The sequence below is a fragment of the Choloepus didactylus genome, chromosome 1 (genome assembly GCF_015220235.1).
Source record: "Choloepus didactylus isolate mChoDid1 chromosome 1, mChoDid1.pri, whole genome shotgun sequence".
NCBI lineage: Eukaryota > Metazoa > Chordata > Mammalia > Pilosa > Megalonychidae > Choloepus > Choloepus didactylus.
The window spans coordinates 139,149,440-139,176,299 of NC_051307.1; the positions used below are offsets into that span (position 1 = coordinate 139,149,440).

At 36.2% G+C, this 26,860-nt stretch overlaps 1 protein-coding gene across 1 annotated transcript in view; it reads right to left on the reverse strand.

The window, feature by feature from the left end:
* GMPS (guanine monophosphate synthase) overlaps positions 1-26,860 on the reverse strand; it is an 82,527-nt gene that overhangs the window by 36,287 nt on the left and 19,380 nt on the right. Inside the window, exons 2-5 of the mRNA XM_037842065.1 lie at positions 20,534-20,715; positions 9,838-9,952; positions 3,135-3,232; positions 3-106 (exon numbers count right to left, since the gene is read on the reverse strand). Coding sequence (XP_037697993.1) covers positions 3-106; positions 3,135-3,232; positions 9,838-9,952; positions 20,534-20,715 — 499 coding nt within the window. The remainder of the gene's footprint in view (positions 1-2; positions 107-3,134; positions 3,233-9,837; positions 9,953-20,533; positions 20,716-26,860) is intronic.

Sequence of the window (26,860 nt, forward strand, 5' to 3'; positions counted from 1 at the left end):
ACCTGCTACGATGTTTCCAGAACGTGCCACAACCTTGAATCCATCAGCCACTTTGTCTACACTATCTCCATGTGTAAGCAAAACAATTTCTTCCTTCTGAAGGCCCCTATACATAGGAAAAATAAAGCGTAATACAAAGAGACCTTAAAGTCATGGTTGATGGGTTCTTTTGCTTTAGAAATACATGCTTGCCATATGTGTAGATCAAGAAAATAGAAAAAGGCATACAGCAGTATGATGCTGTTAGATCTTAAATTCATTCTGTTCTTTATAAAAATAAAGCAAATGAAAGAAAATTAACTCTCAAAAAAGGCAATCCATAAAAATTGAAAACTGAAACAAATGAATAATTTCAAGAAACTTTAAAACAATAATTTCAACATTTTATCTCCACTGAGATTTATCTTAAAAAGAGAAGGCATTTCAAAGATCTTACAGTTCATTCAGTAGTTATATTAGTAGTAATACTAATACTAAATGTCCTCATAAGTCTTGATTAATTAAACTGTAAATAGCTGTAAAAAAAATACCAATAATGATATTATACTGTAGCTACGATATGTATAGTATAGCTATATGTAAATTAGATTAAAACAATAATGTAATTAGGAATCAAGATTTTTGGCTTAAGAGTAAGGAAATAAAATAACCAAAGGAATTAGGTAAAAATCTACAATCTTTCATTTAAATTGAAAATAATATTATGTACTAATGATTCTGCTTTCTCTTTCTAAAAGAATACATATTTTTTAACTCTGTCCACTGAAAAGGTCTAAAGGCAATGGCAACCTGCTAACAATGTGGACTTTAAGTGCCCAAAAAGGTAATGGTATTTAAGAAAGGGCGAGGGAAGTGTTACCGATTAAGAGACATAAATAATATCAGCCACATGCAATGAGTGGACATTTTCTGGATCTTGATTCGAACAAATCAACTGTAAAAAAGATATTTTACATTAGGGAAAAATCTAAATGAGGACTGGATATTAAATACCAAGTAATACAAAATTAAATTTTAGAAAGCAAGATGATAAAGCATATTAAGGCTAAAAGGATGTTTTAGGGATATGTTATTGCTGTAATCATTGTTCTGATTGAGTCCTAGAATTTTAGAGCTAGAAATACAGACATAAAAGTTTTAAATTTTAACCAAACCTTTAGTTTTCAAGCCTCCTGAAGTATCCTACACCTTCCTTAACCACCAGCAAGATTTCTAAAGCAGTTTTCAAGACTAGTCACTGAAAATAAGGATGAACATAAGCAACACCTTTCCACCATGAAGTGAAATAAGCACTGAATTTCAAATGAACTTGGGAATGGGTAGTTTCAGTTGGCTAAATTATTTCTAGCAACCTTGGAATTTTTTTTTTAATTAATCTTCCTTTTTAAAGATGAGAATCTTTGAAAACAGATCAACTTATTTCTGCCCTTCCTCAAAAGCCTACCACAGTCAGTTTTGGGTAAATGAATTACATCTCCATTTCAGAAAAAAATAAGTTAAAGACTTGAATTTTTAAGTTTCTGATTTGTTCAATGTGGAGAAAACTCTTCATTAAGAATTTGGGCACAAGCCAATGAAGCCTTAAAGAATACATATTAATAAAATAAACTTATAACTAAAAATAGCACAGTTAAAAGAAATGATAATAAAAAGTAACACAATTTTCATGGAGATGTATGTACAGTGATGATACTGTGAACCACTGATTGTATACTTTGGATAGTTTGGATGGTGTGTGGAAGTATCTCAATAAAATTGCAAAAATAAATAAATGAAAAACAAGGTAACACGATCTGGTCACAAACTGGCATCAGCCTGCATTGTACAAACTTAATGCAGCTGGGGAAAATGTGATTTTAAAATAAAAATGAAATTTAGGTAAAAAGGAAGTTAAGAGTAACTAAACCAACATTACACTAAAATGGGCTTTACGCAAAGCATGGAAATAGTCAAATAAAGACTGCAAGTGACTAAAATTTCTGGTCTTTCACAAAACAGAACGGAAACTCAAATTTTTTATTTTTTATTTTTTTTTGGAGATATGACCCTGCTTATTCAAAGTGGATCCTAATCGTCTTTATTGGCATCCTCTATGAGAGGATAAAAGACAGACGTTTTGAAGAAAAGTCAGAGACACTTGGAGAAAATGCCCAGAGACATTGTGGAAACAGCCACTGAAACTGGAACCAAGAGAGAAGCTAAGAGATGAAATCCAGAGTCTGCTTTGGAGAAGCTAAGAGAGGACCCCCTGATGCTTAGAGAAATGCTCTAGGAGAAACAAGCAAGGATGCACAGGAACTGAGAGAGAGAGCCACTGAACAGCAGACATCGCCATGTGCCTTCCCATATGACAGAGGAACCCCACATGCCAGTGGCCTTTCCTCAGAAAAGGTATCTACCTCTTGATGCCTTAATGTGGACATTTTCATGGCCTTAGAACTGTAAATTTTTGAACTAGTAAATCCCCATTGTAAAAGTCAATCCACTTACGGTATTTTGCATTCCAGCAGCTTTAGCAAATCAGAACAAGCTCATTCATCAATTTTTAAATAGATTTAGAGCTACAGCCATCTTAAACATATAATACATGCATTATATAAGAAAGACCATACAGCAAGGTACATTTCTCTGCCTCAACACAGAGGTGAGGAAGAGGGAAATTGAACACATACTTAGTGATGAGTCCAGTAAATGGGTAGCTCTAGAAGTACCCAGCAAGAAAGGGGCTATGGCACATATATATAGCAGAATGGACAGTTTAAGACATTATCTCTTTGTCACATCTGACACACTAATGTACAGATCACACTTGGCACCAAAGAATGAAAAGGGAAAACTAAAAATGTTGGCATCACAATATGCAATACCAAACAGGGCTCCAACACTGCACAGATGCTTTCAAGCTCTTTCATAAATGCTCTCCTTATTCTTAATAAACATCACCACCCTCTTCCACCATCCTGACACTCAACTGAAAGACAAATATGATCATTACACCTGTACCCTCTACTGTGGCCTTGACTGTGTCTAAGAATTATAGAACCTCCAAATATGAAGAATAATAGTACCAACTTTAAATACATTATTACTTAATCCACTAATGTTCTCGTTCATCTAAAAAATATATATAATACCTGAATAAAGAGCAAGTGTTATCCACACTAATGTTGAAGACTCCATCTTCTCTAACACTTTTTTTGTGCACAGTACCTCCAAATACCTTATTCATCATCTGTTCAAAGAAAGAATAAATTGATGTTAATATAAATCGAAAGAAAATACTTAGTCATGGTTACACTTATTTAATAATTTATATTCTTTGTTTCCAGAATACCTGTTTTATGTTTGTGCCCCCCAAACCAAAAGGAGTTGCATAAATGTAGATAGCTTGGTATTATTAAATATAATTATAAAATTAAATACATAGGTAATAAAAATATAATTACATAATTATATTAGGAGGCCTGGTTATAAAATAAAAATGGGTTAGAAATTTGACCTGAGATTAATTTCTGATAACAACTGGCAGATTTTACATTTAGTATACTTTCACTTGTCTCTTAAAACTAGAGATTTCTTTAATACTTAGGTCTGAGGTTAATTGAAAGCATTTTAAAGGGCATTTTGAGCTATTAAAACCTTAGAAAAGGCTAGAGTAAACAACAACAAGAGCTGCAATACCAAGACTAGAAAGGTATAAAATCCTCCAAGCTATTTAATCTTTGGCCCCAAAGGAACAGTGTAAAAGCCTACAGTAGGCTGTGCTGTGGAGAAAAGATAAGCATAAAAAGCTGGTCTTTCAATTAAACTCATTTGTTCAAATCCCATACTTATACAGACAGCTATTAGAGATGGTTTCTTCATTCTGCCCCTTTGCATCAATTAATTTTCTTTTCTTATTCATCATTTATATATGCCCTAAATAAATACATACAAGATTTCTGCAAACATTAAATCTACATTGACATAATTACTTCAGCTCAGCTTGGTATGCGCATCCCACAACATGTGTTGTGAGATATCTGCTTTAACAATGCCTGATGCAGGATGACTGAGCACCCAGCAGAAAAGCATGCAGACAGAGGCTAGATAGTTAATAACTCTTCATTCTTAAAATTAATAGTGGCATATTCTTCAAAACCATCAGCAAATGCTGCCCTCTGCATTCTCCCCTTAGACATTTACAATAAATCTCCCCACAGTAAAGGGTTGGATAAGTCCAGCAGTAAAAAAAATTGCTAACCTTTGATTAATCCAGCATTTCCCAAACTAAAGACAGAGACATTTTCTGCAGGACATCTATTAACATACAGTTCAGGAAACACTGCTGGAGTCTAATTAGTCCCCTTGCCTCTAGTCTTGCCCATCTTCCAGTCAATATTCTAGAAATCTACCAATTTTAGCTGCTAAAATGCAAATACGATTGTGTAAGTCATGATTAAATTCTTCAATGGCTCTCTACTGTTTACAGCAAGGGTTGGTAAACATTTTCTGTAAAGGGTTAGGGAGTAAACATTTTAGCCTTGAAGGTCCTACTGTCTCTGTGGCAGCTCTTCAATTCTGCCAACATAGCAGGAAAGCAGGCATAAACAATACTTAAAGGAATGGGCATGGCTGTGTTCCAATAAAACTTTATTTATGGGCTTTGAAATTTGAATTTCTTATAATTTTCACATCACAAAATATTTTTTTAAATTCATTTTTATTGAGATATATTCACATGCAAAAATATCATTTAAAAAAATTTTCCCAACCATTTAAAAATATTAAAATCATTCTTAGGTGCAAGTTATTCAAAAACAGGCAGCAGGCCAGACTTGGTCTACAGGCCACAGTTTCCTGAACCCTAGACCTCAAGATAAAGTCCAAATCCCTCAAAGCAAATGTAAGACTTTTCATTATGTGGCCCCTGTCTAATATTTAGTTTCACCTCTCACCTTTCCCTTTATTTTCCACTCCAGCCACTCCAAACTAGTGTGATTACCACAACAGACCACTTTCTCCCCAACCCCATGTCTTCAGATCTCTTTACAGTCCCAGGGGCCTAGCAAATTATGTGGCCTGACCAGCCATTTAAATTTACTGAATGAGATATGAATGCTTTAACCTTTATCCTCAAGGAATCCTGTGCACTTGCCTCTTAATTAAGAAGACAAGTAAAAGATCAAGATAAACATAGCTGTTCTAAATGCCATACAAATTAAGAGTCCAAAAATAATCTAAATGAAGGCCTCTACAAAGCTAATGACTTAAGAGTAAAATTTAAAGCTATCTCAATTTCTCAGAAAGCTTTTGTGCTTATTTTTGGTTCTTGACTATCTTACTTAAGGTTGTAGGGACAAGGAATTAAGCATCCATGTAAGTGTATGTTTGGGGTATGAGAGGATAACTTTATGTATAATAATACAATTTACTTTCTTGCTAAATTTTTGGCTTAATATTCTATTTTGACTTCAGGAAATGGTTTTCAGTACAGATTCCTGATGACCCCAAGGCCCCAAGCGCCTCAAGGAAACCCAGGTAGCACTCTAGGCCCATCATCCCAATCAGATCAGCTCCTCTTTTATATTAACTTATATGCCAAGGTTTTACAACCACATTTGGATTAGGGAGGGAGAAAGGGAGAAAATTCTGCTAATAAGAAGAATTTGACAAAACCTTGCAGGGATGAAAAAAGAAGCCAAGGGAAACTATAAAGAGTGAAGAAACAAGTCACAAACTAGAAGGTATCTGCAAAATATACGACTGGCAAAAGTTCATTACCCAGCATCTATCTTACAGAACTATCAAAACCAATTTTTAAAATTCAATAGAAAAATGGGCAAAAATCCTAAATAGTAAAAATCATTACAGTAAAGCAGACATGAATGAAAAATAAACATACAAATCTTACAAAATGAAAATTAAGACTACAGTGTGATCCCATTTAACACCTTCCCAGATAGGCAAACACACAAAAAAATGTGACTATGTCAAGGGTTGGCCAGGATATAGAGCAGAAGGAATTTTTATATACTGATTTGCGAATACAAACTGGGGGGAATTATCATGTTCTAGCAAACTGAAGATGTGCATAATGACCTAGTATTTCCACTCCTGGTTACCCTAGAGAAAACTCTGTGTGTGTACACCAGGAGACAAGTACAAAAATGTTCATGGCAGAATTGCCTATAATAGCAAAAACCTGGAGAAAGACTAGTAACACTTAACACAGTGGAATGGATAATTAATTTGTGCTATATTCAAACAAATTCAATAATGAAAATACATAACTTATAGTTATTATAAGTGAGTCTCAAAAGACAAATTGAATAAAAATAATACACGCAATATGATTTCATTTCTATAAAGACCAATGGGCAAAACTAAATAACATATTATTTAGGAATATGAACATATGGATAAAGCTATAAAGAAAACAAAGGAGATAAATAAAAAAATTCAGGATGGGAAGAGAAAGGACTTTGAATAGAAAAAGGTATAAAGGGAATTTCAAAAGTTGTGCTAATACTCTATTTCTTCCACTGGGGGAGGGGTGAGTAAATGGGCAATAGAGATAAAGGGAGTAATGAGCAAGACAGAATTCTCAGCAAAGAATTACCAGGAAGCAATGAGAAAGGTTCTTCAACAGCAGAGTTCACCTAGTGGGAAAAAAAGGTACATAATACATTGAAGACTACTAATATTACAGAGCACCATGCAAAGAGAGGGGTACAAGCTAGAGGTAGACCTTTGGTGCTAGTATTACTCAACTCATGGTGACTAAGAAGTGACAGTCCTTTACAAACAGCCTATTAGCTAGATGGCACCAACTACACCAATATTTTATGCAAGGGCAATAAGCTCTGCCCAAAAGAACAAGATTGTTATCCTACTCTGAAAGTTTAGATGATGTAAAAGCAAAATTTTTTGAGCAGCCCTGACTTTTAACATCATAAGATTTGTACTTAATGATGGAAAAATATGGCCTTACAATTTTATGGGGGCTGGCATAATTGGGAAACACTCAGCCACTATCACTTCAATTAAGGAGACATTTTTCAGAAATATTTCATATTATAAAAAGGTCCTTCCTCAGATGAGTAGAGGGATGGGGACAGAAAGTAAATGAATAATATGGGGGAGGAGGGGTATGGGATATTTTGGGTGTTCTTTTCACTTTTATTTTTATTCTTGTTTTTATTTTTTGGAGTGGTAAAAATGTTCAAAATTGAATGTGGCAATGAATGCACAACCATATGATGATACTGTGAACAAATGTTTTACACTTTGGAAGACTGTATCGTATGTGAACATATTTCAATAAAAAATGATAAAAAAAATTTTAATAAATAAATAGGTCCTTCCTTACAGAATATTATAATGCCTCTGAATATACTAAAAAACATTTAACTTAATTATAAGTGTGCTATATGGTTAACATTGACTACTCTGGCAAGAGAGATCAATAAATTACATCAATACATTACATCCTCAGGCAAAGGTACGTAGGGGAAAAACAAAGAAAAGTCAGCTAGTTTACAACATTCAATGGAACCCAGTCTCTTCTAAGAAAATATAGGCATTAGAATACTGAGTGGGAAATCTAAAAATAAGTGTACACATGAAGTTATTATCCAAGTCAAATTCATACTTAACATTTAGGCTTTTCATACAATAAATAGTATGGTGAAAAAAAGCCTTTCCTCTAAAATGCTTATTGCCCACAGAAGAATTTATCTATTCTAGATTTTGTACTTTGTACTTTACATATTTTTAATGATCAATATTTCCTCTAAATCTAAGTGGAAAACCATAACAAACAATTAGCAGGAAATCAAACGTGGTATAGTTGTTAAAGATCAGTGATTTCTAATATTCTGCTCTTGAATCAAGAACAGGAATAATAAAAATATTCACATTCTTATGTGAACATTAACTTATATTTTCCTTCTACAAAAGCTTAGAGACAGGTATAAGATGAAAATACATTGATCTGTTCACGTTCTACTTTTTAAACGGCTTTCCTTTTCCTTTTGTGTAATACTCATTTTAAAGCACAACAGTTTCAATCAGATTGCTTAAAAAAAAAAAGACTCACCCTGATTTGACCACTTACTAATATTTCAAATTATCCTTACTCCAAGGACTTTAGACAATTCAATCATAGGCAGAAAGGAATACAACATCTTTATTATTATGGCAGATGTAAAAAATTGAAAATTCAATAGGTAATTCTCAATAATCAGGGAAGACAAGAATATCATAAGAAAACTTAAAACTTGATATTTTAATTAACACCAATTCCATTTTGCTCAAATTAGGGTTTCTATTCTGATCTTGTCCCCCCTTTCAGTTTAGTACATACTAAAGCCAGAAGGTGAACAAAAGGAAAAAGGTCAAAACAATTCATAAAATAAACAAGTGAATCAGTATCTGTATTCCTCGAGCTATTCTACAATAGCAGAAAATACTGAGTAAAATAAATAAATAAATATCTTGTTTCTGGTTTTAGAAAATCCTATAACATTTCAATTAACTATAATTCAGGAAATACTTTCCCAGCTAATTCAATTTTCAGATGATCTGGTTAAATAAGACAAATTGTTAAAAATGTCTTAACTAGAAAACCATTTTGCTTACAACCATCAGTGATAATTTGTCTTAAATGTATTTATTCACATTCCTACCTCCTTAGTAAATAGGTTTTACTGAATAAACTCATTCTTTGATAAGTGAGAATCTAACATGCTACTGGCTCAGTATTATCTTTAATCTTACTCAATAATATTCTACTTATTGGGTAAATCTATACTACTTAGACATAAAGTAACCAGAAAAGGTATTGAAGCAGCCAAAATAAATTTCTAAACATTTAGCCCATAGAAGAGAACCTTCTTTCCAGACTTTAATTAGCCCCTACTTGTTCTTGCTTTTGATTCAACTCCAAGTTGTGCACACTTATCAATTAACACTTCAGTGGAAACACCTCACACACATTCTCTTAACTAAATGATCAAAGTTAACATTACCAGTAAGGATAGAAATTGACAATGTGTGCCTCCTGATGAGATGCTCTGAGAGGAACACAGTGTCGATTCTACGGTACCCCTGCCAAAAATGCCTAACTTGAATCTAACACTGAGGAAACATAAGACAAACCAAAATTGAGGGACATTCTACAAAGTTACTGACCTGTATTTTCTGAAAAAAAAAAAAAAAAAACTGTCAAGGTCTTGAAAGAAAAGGAAAAACTAAGGAAGTGTTCAAGATGGAAGAAGTCTAAAGAGACATGACAACTAAATGCAATACATGGTTCTGGATTGGATCCTGGATGTATAAGAGACGTTAAATAAGACAAATGGTGAAACCTGAACAGAGTCTACAGATAAGATGCTAGCAATGAATCAACATGAACTTCCAGAGTGTGGATGCTTGTACTGTGGTTATGCAGAAGAATGTCCTACTACTTAGGAAATACGAGTAACAAACAGGGCACACATCTGCAACTTACTCTCAAATGAGTCAAAAATTTAATTCAGGAACTAGGTAAAGGGATTCAGTAGCTTTGTGTACTATTTCTGTAACTTTTATGTAAATCTGATTGCTCGAGTTTTTAAAAAAATTACATTTTGTTGTATGAAGTGATATAGTTACTTTTCTGAGAATAGATTCCCCATCAGGTCAGTTATGCCACATTAGTGTAGTAGTAATTCAATAGTAATAGGTTACAATGTGCACAAATTTTCTCATCCAATTAAATATCCTAAATATCCCAAACACAGAAACTACTAGTACAGTATGAGTCACAAACAGAATAAAATGTCTAAGTCAACTTGAAAAGATTTACAGAAGTACCTGCATGCCATAGCAAATTCCAAGGACAGGCCTGCCAATAGTGAATATTGCTGGATCAAACCACGGGGCATCTTCTGCATAGACAGAATTAGGTCCTCCAGAGATGATAATAGCACTGTGGATTTAAGCAAGAGGATTAACGAACACTCTCTAACCTCTAACTTTTATACAGTCCATCCCGTCTCCCTTGTACCACTGAAGGAGACTCAATACAGATTCAGAAGTTTTGTTATATTTTCAGTACATTTTAGCAGATCCAGATTCTATCCAACAATTAATATCCTCCTACACAGATTATTTTTACTTTACTTTATTGTAATGTATGGAAGTCTTTCAATTTTTTTTTTTTTTGTGCAAGTATGATTTATTTTTTTTTTAATCATCATTTTATTGAGATATATTCACATACCACGCAGTCATACAAAACAAATTGTACTTTCGATTGTTTACAGTACCATTACATAGTTGTACATTCATCACCTAAATCAATCCCTGGCACCTTCATTAGCACACACACAAAAATAACAAGAATAATAATTAGAGTGAAAAAGAGCAATTGAAGTAAAATAGAACACTGGGTACCTTTGTCTGTTTGTTTCCTTCCCCTACTTTTCTACACATCCATCCATAAACTAGACAAAGGGGAGTGTGGTGCTTATGGCTTTCCCAATCCCATTGTCACCCCTCATAAGCTACATTTTTATACAACTGTCTTCGAGATTCATGGGTTCTGGGTTGTAGTTTAATAGTTTCAGGTATCCACCACCAGCTACCCCAATTCTTTAGAACCTAAAAAAGGTTGTCTAAAGTGTGCGTAAGAGTGCCCACCAGAGTGATCTCTCGGCTCGTTTTGGAATCTCTCTGCCACTGAAGCTTATTTCATTTCCTTTCACATCCCCCTTTTGGTCAAGAAGATGTTCTCCATCCCACGATGCCGGGTCTACATTCCTCCCCGGGAGTCATATTCCACGTTGCCAGGGAGATTCACTTCCCTGGGTGTCTGATCCCACGTAGTGGGGAGGGCAGTGATTTCACCTTTCAAGTTGGCTTAGCCAGAGAGAGAGGGCCACATCTGAGCAACAAAGAGGCATTCAGGAGGAGACTCTTAGGCACAAATACAGGGAGGCCTAGCCTCTCCTTTGCAGCAACCGTCTTCCCAAGGGTAAAACTTATGCTAGAGGGCTCAACCCATCAAACCACCAGTCCCCTAAGTCTGTGGTCATGTTAGCAACCATGGAGGTGGGGTAGGCGAATACCCCTGCATTCTCCACAGGCTCCTCAAGGGGACACTACATCTTTTTTTTTTTTTTCCTTGTTTGTCTTTTTTCTTTTTTTTTTTTTTTTAACTTTCCCTTCTTTTTTAAATCAGCTGTATGAAAAAAAAAGTTAAAAAGAAAACAAACATACAATAAAAGAACATTTCAAAGAGACCATAACAAGGGAGTAAGAAAAAGACAACTAACCTAAGATAACTGCTTAACTTCCAACATGTTCCTACTTTACCCCAAGAAAGTTACATAATATAGCAACATTTCAGTGAACTTGTTCCTACTACATCCATCAGAAATTAACAGACCATAGTCATTTCTGGGCATCCCCAGAACGTTAAATAGCTTATCTGTTCTTCTTGGATTATTGTTCCCCCTTCCTTAATTGCTCTCTACTGCTAGTTCCCCTACATTCTACATTATAAACCATTTGTTTTACATTTTTCAAAGTTCACATTAGTGGTAGCATATAATATTTCTCTTTTTGCGCCTGGCTTATTTCGCTCAGCATTATGTCTTCAAGGTTCATCCATGTTGTCATATGTTTCACCAGATCGTTCCTTCTTACTGCCGCGTAGTATTCCATCGTGTGTATATACCACATTTTATTTATCCACTCATCTGTTGAAGGACATTTGGGTTGTTTCCATCTCTTGGCAATTGTGAATAATGCTGCTATGAACATTGGCGTGCAGATATCTGTTCGTGTCACTGCTTTCCGATCTTCCGGGTATATACCGAGAAGTGCAATCGCTGGATCGAATGGTAGCTCTATATCTAGTTTTCTAAGGAACCGCCAGACTGACTTCCAGAGTAGCTGAACCATTATACAGTCCCACCAACAATGAATAAGAGTTCCAATTTCTCCACATCCCCTCCAGCATTTGTAGTTTCCTGTTTGTTTAATGGTAGCCATTCTAACCGGTGTTAGATGGTATCTCATTGTGGTCTTAATTTGCATCTCTCTAATAGCTAGTGAAGCTGAACATTTTTTCATGTGTTTCTTGGCCATTTGTATTTCCTCTTCAGAGAACTGTCTTTTCATATCTTTTGCCCATTTTATAATTGGGCTGTCTGTACTACTGTCATTGAGTTGTAGGGTTTCTTTGTATATGCAAGATATCAGTCTTTTGTCAGATACATGGTTTCCAAAAATTTTTTCCCATTGAGTTGGCTGCCTCTTTACCTTTTTGAGAAATTCCTTTGAGGTGCAGAAACTTCTAAGCTTGAGGAGTTCCCATTTATCTATTTTCTCTTTTGTTGCTTGTGCTTTGGGTGTAAAGTCTAGGAAGTGGCCTCCTAATACAAGGTCTTGAAGATGTTTTCCTACATTATCTTCTAGGAGTTTTATGGTACTTTCTTTTATATTGAGATCTTTGGTCCATTTTGAGTTAATTTTTGTGTAGGGGGTGAGGTAGGGGTCCTCTTTCATTCTTTTGGATATGGATATCCAACTCTCCCAGCCCCATTTGTTGAAAAGACCATTATGGCTCAGTTCGGTGACTTTGGGGGCCTTATCAAAGATCAGTCGGCCATAGATCTGAGGGTCTATCTCTGAATTCTCAATTCGATTCCTTTGATCTATATGTCTATCTTTGTGCCAGTACCATGCTGTTTTGGCAACTGTGGCTTTATAATAAGCTTCAAAGTCAGGGAGTTTAAGTCCTCCCACTTTGTTTTTCTTTTTTAGAGTGTCTTTAGCAATTCGAGGCATCTTCCCTTTCCAAATAAATTTGATAACTAGCTTTCCCAAGTCTGCAAAGTAGGTTGTTGGAATTTTGATTGGGATTGCATTGAATCTGTAGATGAGTTTGGGTAGAATTGACATCTTAATGGAATTTAGCCTTCCTATCCATGAACATGGAATATTTTTCCATCTTTTAAGGTCCCCTTCTATTTCTTTTAGTAGAGTTATGTAGTTTTCTTTGTACAGGTCTTTTACATCTTTGGTTAAGTTTATTCCTAGGTACTTGATTTTTCTAGTTGCTATTGAAAATGGTATCTTTTTCTTGAGTGTCTCTTCAGTTTGTTCATTTCTACATATAGAAACATTACTGACTTATGTGCATTAATCTTGTATCCCGCTACTTTGCTAAATTTGTTTATTAGCTCTAGTAGTTGTATCGTTGATTTCTCAGGGTTTTCTAGATATAAGATCATATCATCTGCAAACAATGACAGTTTTACTTCTTCTTTTCCAATTTGGATGCCTTTTATTTCTTTGTCTTGCCGGATTGCCCTGGCTAGCACTTCCAGCACAATGTTGAATAACAGTGGTGACAGTGGGCATCCTTGTCTTGTTCCTGATCTTAGAGGGAAGGCTTTCAGTCTCTCACCATTGAGTACTATGCTGGCTGTGGGTTTTTCATATATGCTCTTTATCATGTTGAGGAAGTTTCCTTCAATTCCTACCTTTTGAAGTGTTTTTATCAAAAAGGGATGTTGGATTTTGTCAAATGCTTTTTCAGCATCTATTGAGATGATCAATTGATTTTTCCCTTTCGAGTTTTTAATGTGTCGTAATACATTGATTGTTTTTCTTATGTTGAACCATCCTTGCATGCCTGGAATGAACTCCACTTGGTCATGGTGTATGATTTTTTTAATGTGTCTTTGGATTCGATTTGCAAGTATTTTGTTGAGGATTTTTGCATCTATATTCATTAGGGAGATTGGCCGGCAGTTTTCCTTTTTTGTAGCATCTTTGCCTGGTTTTGGTATTAGATTGATGTTAGCTTCATAAAATGAGTTAGGTAGTGTTCCATTTTCTTCAATGTTTTGAAAGAGTTTGAGTAAGATTGGTGTCAGTTCTTTCTGGAAAGTTTGGTAGAATTCCCCTGTGAAGCCATCTGGCCCTGGGCATTTATTTGTGGGAAGATTTTTGATGACTGATTGGATCTCTTTGCTTGGGATGGGTTGGTTGACGTCTTCTATTTCTTCTCTGGTCAGTCTAGGTTGTTCATATGTTTCCAGGAAATTGTCCATTTCTTCTACATTATCCAGTTTGTTGCCATACAGTTGTTCATAGTATCCTCTTATAATTTTTTTAATTTCTTCAGGATCTGCAGTTATGTCACCTTTTTCATTCATTATTTTGTTTATATGGGTCTTCTCTCTTTTTGATTTTGTCAGTCTAGCTAGGGGCTTGTCAATCTTGTTGATCTTCTCAAAGAACCAACTTTTGGTGATATTTATCCTCTCTATTGTTTTTTTGTTCTCTATGTCATTTATTTCTGCTTTAATCCTTGTTATTTCTTTTCTTGTACTTGGTTTAGGATTGGTTTGCTGTTCATTTTCTAGCTTCTTCAGTTGATCCATTAGTTCTTTGATTTTGGCTCTTTCTTCCTTTTTAATATATGCGTTTAGTGCTATAAATTTCCCCCTTAGCACTGCTTTTGCTGCATCCCATAGGTTTTGGTATGTTGTGTTCTCATTTTCATTTGTCTCTATATATTTAGCAATTTCTCTTGCTATTTCTTCTTTAACCCACTGATTGTTTAGGAGTGTGTTGTTTAACCTCCAGGTATTTGTGAATTTTCTAAGTCTCTGATAGTTATTGACTTCTAATTGTATCCCATTGTGGTCAGAGAATGTGCTTTGAATAATTTCAATCTTTTGAAATTTATTGAGGCTTGTTTTATGTCCCAGCATATGATCTATTCTGGAGAAAGTTCCGTGAGCACTAGAAAAGTATGTGTATCCTGGTGATTTGGGATGTAATGTCCTGTATATGTCTGTTAAATCTAATTCATTTATCAGATTGTTTAGGTTTTCAATTTCCTTATTGGTCTTCTGTCTGGTTGATCTATCTATAGGAGAGAGTGATGTGTTGAAGTCTCCCACAATTATTGTGGAAACATCAATTGCTTCCTTTAGTTTTGCCAGTGTTTCTCTCATGTATTTTGTGGCACCTTGGTTGGGTGCATAGACATTTACGATTGTTATTTCTTCTTGCTGAATTGCCCCTTTTATTAGTATGTAGTGGCCTTCTTTGTCTCTCAAAACATCCCTGCATTTGAAGTCTATTTTATCTGAGATTAATATTGCTACACCTGCTTTCTTTTGGCTGTAGCTTGCATGAAATATTTTTTTCCATCCTTTCACTTTCAGTTTCTTTGTGTCCCTGTGTCTAAGATGAGTCTCTTGTATGCAACATATTGATGGTTCATTTTTTTTGATCCATTCTGCGAATCTATATCTTTTAATTGGGGAGTTTAATCCATTTACATTCAACGTTAAAACCGTGAAGGCATTTCTTGAATCGGCCATCTTGTCCTTTGGTTTATGTTTGCCATATTTTTCCCTCTCTCTATTAATATCCTTTATTGTACCCATACCGAATCTCTTTAGTACTGAACCTTTCTCCAAGTCTGTCTGTCCTGTCTTTGTTTCTCTGTCTGTAGGGCTCCCTTTAGTATCTCCAGTAGGGCAGGTCTCTTGTTAGCAAATTCTCTCAGCATTTCTTTGTCTGTGAAAAATTTAAGCTCTCCCTCAAATTTGAAGGAGAGTTTTGCTGGATAAAGTATTCTTGGCTGGAAATTACTCTCACTCAGAATTTTAAATATATCGTGCCACTGCCTTCTTGCCTCCATGGTGGCTGCTGAGTAGTCACTACTTAGTCTTATGCTGTTTCCTTTGTATGTGGTGAATTGCTTTTCTCTTGCTGCTTTCAGAACTTGCTCCTTCTCTTCTATGTTTGACAGTGTGAACAGTATATGTCTCGGAGTGGGTTTTTTTGGATTTATTCTATTTGGAGTTTGCTGAGCATTTATGATTTGTGTATTTATGTTGTTTAGAAGATTTGGGAAGTTTTCCCCAACAATTTCTTTGAATACTCTTCCTAGACCTTTACCCTTTTCTTCCCTTTCTGGGACACCAATGAGTCTTATATTCGGACGTTTCATATGATCTATCATATCCCTGAGGTCCATTTCGATTTTTTCAATTTTTTTCCCCATTCTTTCTTTTATGCTTTCATTTTCCATTCTGTCATCTTCCAGGTCACTGATTCGTTGTTCAACTTCCTCTAGTCTTGTACTATGAGTGTCCAGAATCTTTTTAATTTGGTCAACAGTTTCTTTAATTTCCATAAGATCATCCATTTTTTTATTTAGTCTTGCAATGTCTTCTTTATGCTCTTCTAGGGTCTTCTTGATTTCCTTCATATCCTGTACTATGGTCTCATTGTTCATCTTTAGTTCTTTGAGTAGCTGCTCTAGGTGCTGTGTCTCTTCTGGTCTTTTGATTTGGGTGCTTGGGCTTGGGTTATCCATATCGTCTGGTTTTTTCATATGCTTTATAATTTTCTGTTGTTTTTGGCCTCGTGGCATTTGCTGAACTTGATAGGGTTCTTTTAGGGTTTGTAGACCTATTGAAGTCCTTATCTCTAATTTATCAGATCTACAGCTTCGTGGAGTACACTTTCTCTAACTAACCAGCAGGTGGCGTCCACGAGCCACCTGTTCTCCACAAGCCAGTTCTCCCCTGCTTAGCCTTTTTGGTGAGTGGGGGAGTGAGTCTTGTGGGGCCCAATTGGTGTACCAAGCTTGCGTGTGTAGTTGATGTTGCCTGCCCTGTATGTGGGGCGTGTTTCTGGGCAGTCGGGGAGGGGGGGTGGCCCTAACAATCAAATCTCCCTGATGATCCTAGAGTTTTAAAGCTGCTGCAATAGTCTAATCCTTCAGTTCAGTCGTGCCACAGTTTGTCTCTGCCACTGACCCACAAGTCTTTGGTATTGGCGTATGGCTCCTGAGACTTGCAAGTGGGCCCCTCTTCCAGGCCGTGCACCCCGGGTCCTCTGTTGAGGGATGACTGTGCTATGTCACAGGTGAGTGCCGTCCCCCCAGGGCAGTTCTGGGCTGCTAGGCTGTGTAGGGAGGCTCCCAGTCTGCTCAAATGATGGCTGAATGGGGCTTTGTTAATTCACACTGCTCCACCTTCCCAGTTCTGGGACATTCAGCTGAGGTTGCAGGGAAGGCTAATGTCCACGCCCAGTTTTGTGGTGTGTGCCTGTTATTTGAAGCACTTCCGTCACACTGGGTTGTCTGGGGCAGCTCTGGGCTATGGGGCTGGCGATGGGCAGGAGTGTTTCCTGTCCACCAGGATGGTGGCTGTGAGCGGACACCCCCCTTTTCTTGGGAAGTTGTGTTGTTTAGTGAATTTTCTCAGCCACTGGATTATTGCCTTTTGTCTCAGAGCTCTCTTAGTTCTGCTCTTGACTTGACGTGCCCAAATTGCAATTCTTTGAAACTTTCTGTATTGGGCTTCTTAGAGTAATTGTTTTAGAAAAAGAAAAAAGGATTTAAAAAAAAAAAAAACAAAAAAAAAAAATGGCCCTCCTCAGAGATCTAATGGGTTATTGAAATGCTAATAGACAAAGCCACCAGGGCCATTAAGGAAAGGTCCACAGGGCAGAGAGATCAGCTTTGCTTCGGGATTTGCATATGCGCCTCAAGGCCTGAGCTCCGCCCTTCCCCTTTCTGTGTTCACCAGAACTCCAAAAATCCTCTGCTTTTATTTTGGAGTTTTTCGTGTTGTTTTTTTTCTATGCCTGTCTCCTCTCTGCTGGGCTGGCTGCTCTCAGAGTCTCTGGTGTCTGGTCTCAGTCTATCTATGGTTGGAGTTTGAATCAGTAGAATGAGTTTCCGATAAGAGCAGCCACTGCAGTTCTCCCTTCTCCTTCCCGGAGCTGTCAGCCCCTCCTCCCCCGGGACTGAGCCTGGCAGGGAGGGGCGCGGGTCCCCTGGCCGCAAAAACTTACAGATTTCGCTGATCTCAGCAGTTCCACATTTTCATGAGTGTTGTATGAAGTATGCCCAAAGACAGATTGCTCTGTGGTGTCCAGTCCACGCAGTTCCTGGCTTTTTACCTACTTTCCTGGAGGAGTAACTAAAACTTACAGCTCACCAGTCTGCCATCTTGCCCCGCCTCGGAAGTCTTTCAATTTTAACACTCACTTTATAATAAGCACAAACGTCCAAATACATAAAAATATATCTGTGAAGGTTAGCATGACATTGTAGATAGTCTTCTTCATCAATGAAAGAAATAAGTGGGAATTTTAAAGGGAAATGGAGAAAACACAGGTCTTTTGGGAACCTAGGACTCTTTGAGAAGTAAAGGAGGGCACAGAAAGACAACTGAAGGTATTATAGAGGCCTGCAATGGCTCAGGGCAAAATCATCTACAACAAAGGATGGCAGAAAATGAAGTACAGATTACCTAACTTTGCCTATTTAAAACCTGTCCAACACCATCAAGAGTTTTCCCTGAGTCCTAGGAAAGGGAGGTAACATCAGTTTTGCACCTTATGCTCTGCTCTTACAACTCAGGCTAGGAATATAACTTAGTTACATTACAATTTACAGAGCATTCTATGGGTTAACTTGGGAATGCAACTACTAAAGAAGCTGCAAACTTGAGGCCTATGTTTCTCACCTGGCCGCTGGTACACCCTGTTTAGACCTCAGCATACTCGAAAAAGTTTTTAAATTTTTAATATTAGGAATTTCACATAAAAATTCAGATTTCGGGAATATCATTAGGAAAAAATCTGGCAACACTGGCCTTTACTCCTGCATGATTGCAAACAAGCAGAACTGCAGAGGCTTGCACTTTCAGACTGCACATGCTCTCCAGTTTGCCACACATCCCCACTCACACAATGCAAGCAAACAAATTCTAAGATCTAACCAAATCTAACAAATTTGGTACACAATTCACTTTTTAATTAGTGGCTGCCTACCATGTAAAAACACAAAAGTATAATGCTAGCTTGTAATATATCCAGAATAATAATATAACGAAAGTCAAAATCATAAAAACTACTCAACAAGCTAGGGCATTAAAAAAAAAAAAAGTTTTAGAGAGCTTCAAAACTCTACCCTTTGAAATCTGTACAGATAACAGGAGATATGGTACATAATATATTGTTAGGCTATTTCCTACAAAAGAGACTGAAGACAACATATTCAAAAGATAAATGCAACGACTTTAAAATAATTCTAAAAGGGTACAGAGTTAGCCCTAAGAATAGATCTGTAACCTAGCTCCTTAAAAATGTGGAAGCTAACATTCTATAAAGTACACTTAATATCAAACCTCTAGCCTTTCAGAGGTTTAGTTTTATAAAGGTCAATCACCACGGGACTGTCCGGCACTCCTCATTAATCTACTATACAAGCTAAGGCTATAAGACTTTTACTACAACCACTAAGAAAATGTGACAGACTTAATCAAGGATAAAACTCAAACAGTACTTAAACGCTATGAAAATTCTTATCTCAACAAATCTTCAGAAGAACTAATCACTCTTTCTGAGTCTTCTATTTCTACCCTACTATTTTGGCACTAACTTGCAATCACAAGGCCCAAAAAGCCATAAATTACTCCAGATACCAATTTTATGTATTAGGCAGATAAGGTTCTAAGTTAGGCTGTCTCTCATGTCACAAAGCTAATAATTATTCTAGAAAAAGGGTAGTCAAAATGGATATCTGAGCAGAAAGGATTAATTACAGTAATAAAAGTTCCTATTCCCTTATATAGAAGACTTTTAGGCCCAAACAGGGCCTAGGAACAGAAACTGTTTCAGGTGACAAGAATATGCCAAATATGTGGCTACCCTATCTAAAACATTAACTCTGGGTTAGTTTCCTTTTCTGAGATCCAAATTCACTCTATTTCAGAACCAAAAAATCAAAGGTTAACATGCATATGTCTATGAAGTCTTTAAGCATCTTTTTACCCATTTTCCCACTGGAAAAAAAAAATATGTTTTTAAGAAAAAGAAAACATTATATTTTGGGAGAAGCACAGCATGTCTAATATCAAGGTTTAGTTTAAGAGCCAATTAAGGACAAACTGCAATTGCTTGCCTCTAGAAAATACTTTTAATAAAGAAAGAACGTTGATTTCATGAGAAAAGGCATAGCATTAACCAAAAATAGCTGTTAAAGGAAAAAACCATGAACTGTTCATTGTTTTGACTAGTTCTAAGGGTACAGGCTGTGAAATAAATATTAAACTTCAGAAATCTTTTTCACAGTTTGAAAACTGAAGTCTCTTTGGAAAGAAAGCAGAAGAGACTCATCTTACACAGAATTTTTCTCATTTGAGTAGTCTAGCCAAGTTCCTGTGTATTTTCCTTTGATTAAATACTTTGGGATCTAACTCTAAGCCACAAATCCTATTAAACATGAAATATTCAAATATCAAATTCTTATAAATGTGCATTTAAAATTAATCTTTTAAACTGAAAAGCATAAATTTTTCCTATTTTTTAAAAAATCAGAGCCATAGGGAGTCCTTGTAAAACCATCCCATATCTCTCTTCACAGAAAAATTCAGTGCCCAAGCAATTACTTATAAAATATCACATAGTCTAAGCTCAGGTGTGTCAAAAAAAAAAACATTAGCAAAAAGCCTACCGGAACCCTTGCTCTTTGATGGCAAATGCTGGTGTTTCCAAGGGGAAGATTTCAGATTGCACAAACAGTTCCCTCACTCTTCGGTCTATGACTTTTCCATATTGAGCACCAGCATCCAAAATGACAACAGCTCCTTCATAGTGTTGGTGGCCATCCTTAAGGTCTCCTCCAGCATTCTCCAGCTGCAAATATTAAGACAAATGCCTTCTTAATTATGAGAATTAGTGCTACTTAAAAAAATAGTGAATCACTGTCAGCCCCAGAAACACACAGAAATGAAAACTCAAAACACTTCTTTTAAAGGGAAATGTTTAATACCTACCCACATACAGGCCCACATAAACATTTAAACTTATAAAAACTACCATTTACAGACTATGTGATATAATCACTTTATGTATAATGAACTTTGTGCATTATCCAATGGTAGGTTGAACATACAACCCAGTTTTGTCAAAATATAGTCCTGGTTTGCACCTTTTATTCTGGTATTATTTTTTTTCATACCTTAGAAGTATATCAAGCAAACACTTATTTATATTTGTAGTGCTAATCTGTGGGATACATTCCTTTAAACAACACTTTTGATCATGTTCGCCTTCAATGTGGCACTGATACTTACAATCCCATTAACGAACAAGCATCACTTCTGTCCATTCCCATACCTTTAAGTTTGCCCTCATTATCATGTCTGTACATATTAGGTTATCATTCCCCCTTCACTACTAGCTTCTGTCTATCTCTAGGTCCCCTATATTCTACATTCTAAGACACTTATTTTACATTACTCAGGTAGTTCACATTACTGTAACACACAGTATCTCTCCTTTTGTGTCTGACTTATTTCACTCAGCATTGTCTTCAGGGTTCATCCATGTTGCCATGTTTGAGAACCTCATTGCTTATTATTGCCGCATAATGTGCCATTGTATGTATATACCAGATTTTATTTATCCACTCGTCTGTTGAAGGACACTTGGATTGTTTCCATCTCTTGGCAATTGTGAACAATGCCACCAAGAACACTGGTGTTCAAATGTCTGTTTGTGTCACTGCTTTCAGATCTTCTGGGTACATGTTGAGAATTGAAATTGCTGGACCATAGGGTAAGTCAATATCTAGTTTTCTAAGAAACTGCCAAACAGTCTTCCACAGTCACTGTACCATTTTACATTCCCACCAGCAACAAGAGTTTCAATTTCTCCACATCCTCGCCTGCATTTGTAGTTTCCTGTTTGTTTAATGGCAGTGATTTTCATTGTGGTTTTGATTTTCATTTCCCTAACAGCTAGTGAAGACGAACATTTTTCATGTGTTTTTTAAGCCATTTGTATTTTCTCTTCAGAGAAATATCTTTTCATATCTTTTGCCCATTTTATAAATGGGCTGTTTATACTACTGCTGTTGAGTTGCAGGATTTCTTTATATATGCAGGATATCAGTCTCTTATCAGATATATGGTTTCCAAATATTTTCTACCACTGTGTTCGTTGCCTCTTCCTTTTTGATAAATTTGTTTGAGTTACAGAAGCTTTTGATTTTGAGGAGTTCCCATTTATTTATTTTTTTTCTTTTGTTGCTTGTGCTTTGGATGTAAGGTCTAAGAAGCTACTTCCTAATACTAGATCTCGAAGACATATCCCTACATTATCTTTTACAAGTTTTATGGTACTGTCTCTTATATTGAGGTCTTTAATCCATTCTAGTTAATTTTTTTTATCTTCATTTTATTGAGATATATTCACATACCACGCAGTCATACAAAACAAATCGTACTTTCGATTGTTCACAGTACCATTACATAGTTGTACATTCATCACCTAAATCAATCCCTGACACCTTCATTAGCACACACACAAAATAACAAGAATAATAATTAGAGTGAAAAAGAGCAATTGAAGTAAAAAAGAAACACTGGGTACCTTTGTCTGTTTGTTTCCTTCCCCTATTTTTCTACTCACCATCCATAAACTAGACAAAGTGGAGTGTGGTCCCTTATGGCTTTCCCAATCCCATTGTCATCCCTCATAAGCTACATTTTTATACAACTGTCTTCGAGATTCATGGGTTCTGGGTTGTAGTTTGATAGTTTCAGGTATCCCACCACCAGCTACCGCAATTCTTTAGGAACCTTAAAAAGGGTTGTCTAAAGTGTGCGTAAGAGTGCCCACCAAGTGACCTCTCGGCTCCTTTTGGAATCTCTCTGCCACTGAAGCTTATTTTCATTTCCTTTCCATTCCCCCTTTTGGTCAAGAAGATGTTCTCCGTCCCACGATTGCCGGGTCTACATTCCTCCCCGGGAGTCATATTCCACGTTGCCAGGGAGATTCACTCCCCTGGGTGTCTGATCCCACGTAGGGGGGAGGGCAGTGATTTCACCTTTCAAGTTGGCTTAGCCAGAGAGAGAGGGCCACATCTGAGCAACAAAGAGGCATTCGGGAGGAGGACTCTTAGGCACAACCATAGGGAGGCCTAGCCTCTCCTTTGCAGCAACCGTCTTCCCAAGGGTAAAAACTTATGGTAGAGGGCTCAACCCATCAACCACCAGTCCCCTATGTCTGTGGTCATGTTAGCAACCATCGGAGGTGGGGTAGGCAATACCCCTGCATTCTCCACAGGCTCCTCAAGGGGGACACTACATCTTTTTTTTTTTCCTTGTTTTTCTTTTTTTTTTTTTGACTTTCCCTTCTTTTTTAAATCAACTGTATGAAAAAAAATTTAAAAAGAAAACAAACATACAATAAAATAACATTTCAAAGAGACCATAACAAGGGAGTAAGAAAAAGACAACAAAACCTAAGATAACTGCTTAACTTCAACATGTTCCTACTTTACCCCAAGAAAGTTACCTAATATAGCAACATTACTGTGAACTTGTTCCTACTATATCCATCAGAAATTAACAGACCATAGTCATTCCTGGCATCCCCAGAACGTTAAATAGCTTATCTGTTCTTCTTGGATTATTGTTCCCCCTTCCTTAATTGCTCTCTATTGCTAGTTCCCCCTACATTCTACATTATAAGCCACTTGTTTTACATTTTTTCAAAGTTCACATTAGTGGTAGCATATAATATTTCTCTTTTTGTGCCTGGCTTATTTCGCTCAGCATTATGTCTTCAAGGTTCATCCATGTTGTCATATGTTTCACGAGATCGTTCCTTCTTACTGCCACGTAGTATTCCATCGTGTGTATATACCACATTTTATTTATCCACTCATCTGTTGAAGGACATTTGGGTTGCTTCCATCTCTTGGCAATTGTGAATAATGCTGCTATGAACATTGGCGTGCAGATATCTGTTCGTGTCACTGCTTTGCGACCTTCCGGGTATATACCGAGAAGTGCAATCGCTGGATCGAATGGTAACTCTATATCTAGTTTTCTAAGGAACTGCCAGACTGACTTCCAGAGTGGCTGAACCATTATACAGTCCCACCAACAGTGAATAAGAGTTCCAATTTCTCCACATCCCCTCCAGCATTTGTAGTTTCCTGTTTGTTTAATGGCAGCCATTCTAACCGGTGTTAGATGGTATCTCATTGTGGTCTTAATTTGCATCTCTCTAACAGCTAGTGAAGCTGAACATTTTTTCATGTGTTTCTTGGCCATTTGTATTTCCTCTTCAGAGAACTGTCTTTTCATATCTTTTGCCCATTTTATAAATGGGCTGTTTATACTACTGCTGTTGAGTTGCAGGATTTCTTTATATATGTAGGATATCAGTCTCTTATCAGATATATGGTTTCCAAATATTTTCTACCACTGTGTTCGTTGCCTCTTCCTTTTTGATAAATTTGTTTGAGTTACAGAAGCTTTTGATTTTGAGGAGTTCCCATTTATTTATTTTTTTTCTTTTGTTGCTTGTGCTTTGGATGTAAGGTCTAAGAAGCTACTTCCTAATACTAGATCTCGAAGACATATCCCTACATTATCTTTTACGAGTTTTATGGTACTGTCTCTTATATTGAGGTCTTTGATCCATTCTAGTTAATTTTTATATAGGGTGTGAGGCAGGAGTCCTCTTTTTTGGAAATGGATATCCAGTTCTCCCAGCCCCATTTGTTGAAGAGACTGTTATGTCCCAGTTCAGTGGATTTGGGGGCCTTATCAAAAATCCATCAACCATAGATCTGAGGGTCTACTTCCAAACTCCTAATTCGATTCCATAGATTGATATGTCTATCTTTGTGCCAGTACCATGCTGTTTTGACTACTGTGGCTTTGTAGTAGACTTTAAAGTCAGGAAGTATAAGTCCTCCTACTTTGTTTTTCTTTTTTAGAATGTTTTTAGCAATGTGAGGCCCCTTCCCTTCCAAATAAATTTGATGACTAGCTTTTCCAAGTATGCAAAGTAGGTTGTTGGAATTCTGATTGGAATTGCACTGAATTTGTAAATCAATGAATTGCATTGAATCTGTAGATCACTATTATTATTAATAGTGCCCTCTTTCAATCTCAAAAGTGCCCCATTTAGGACAATAAATTACATGGTCATCCTATCTAATAGTCACAGCTTTCTTATGAAGGAGGTGCTAAGGACGTAACAGTAAGTTTTGCTGCTGGAGTATAAGCATGTCCAAATTTACTTTATTAGGATCTTTCACATTACCTAAGGAACATGATATATATGCACCTAACCAAACCACCAATATTAGAAATCTTATCTCTGTCAAGCATATATTGATAACACTTTCCTGGAAAGCAATTTTGCAAAACATAAAATTTTAATTATATGTACTGAAATATTTACCTGGTATTAGCTTTGAAATAAACTTAAGAGTGAACAGGTAGGTACAGATGAAAAAAGACTGGCCATCTATTGAAATCACTTGAAGATGGGTTATAGATACATCATGTTCACTACATTAGTCTAGTCTCTACTCTGTTTTTGTATATTTTAAATATTATCCAATAAAAAGCTTAAAAAATGTGTTTACCCTGGAAATTGACTTCAAGGTATAATATGATCCCATTTTAACATATTTTGTGTAAAAGTGTGTGCGTGCATATATGAGAAAGAAAAGTATAAATGGATATAAACCAAAATATTAACAGAGGTTATATCTGAGTGATGAAACTACAGATTCGATATGGATACAATAAAGGATATTAATAGAGAGAGGGGAAAAAATGTATATGACAAACATGAACCAAAGGATAAGATGGCTGATTCAAGAAATGCCTTCACGGTTATAACGTTGAATGTACATGGATTAATCTCCCCAATTAAAAGAAATAGATTTGCAGAATGGATCAAGAAAAATGAACCATCAATATGTTGCATACAAGAGACTCATCTTAGACACAGGGACACAAAGAAATTGAAAGTGAAAGGATGGAAAAAAATATTTCATGCAAGCTACAGCCAAAAGAAAGCAGGTGTAGCAATATTAATCTCAGATAAAACAGACTTTAAATGCAGGGATGTTTTGAGAGACAAAGAAGGCTGCTACACACTAATAAAAGGGGAAATTCAACAAGAAGCAATAACAATCATAAATGTCTATGCACACAAGCAAGGTGCCACAAAATACATGAGAGAAACACTGGCAAAACTAAAGGAAGAAATTGATGTTTCCACAATAATTGTGGGAGACTTCAACACATCACTGTCTCCTATAGATAGATCAACCAGACAGAAGACCAATAAGGAAATTGAAAACCTAAACAATCTGATAAATGAATTAGATTTAACAGACATATACAGGACATTACATCCCAAATCACCAGGATACACATACTTTTCTAGTGCTCACGGAACTTTCTCCAGAATAGATCATATTCTGGGACATACAACAAGCCTCAATAAATTTAAAAAGATTGAAATTATTCAAAGCACATTCTCTGACCACAATGGGATACAATTAGAAGTCAATAACCATCAGAGACTTAGAAAATTCACAAATACCTGGAGGTTAAACAACACACTCCTAAACAATCAGTGGGTTAAAGAAGAAATAGCAAGAGAAATTGCTAAATATATAGAGATGAATGAAAATGAGAACACAACATACCAAAACCTATGGGATACAGCAAAAGCAGTGCTGAGGGGGAAATTTATAGCACTAAACACATATATTAAAAAGGAACAAAGAGCCAAAATCAAAGAACTAATGGATCAACTGAAGAAGCTAGAAAATGAACAGCAAACCAATCCTAAACCAAGTAGAAAAAAACAAATAACAAGGATTAAAGCAGAAATAAATGACATTGAGAACAAAAAAACAATAGAGAGGATAAATATCACCAAAAGTTTGTTCTTTGAGAAGATCAACAAGATTGACAAGCCCCTAGCTAGACTGACAAAATCAAAAAGAGAGAAG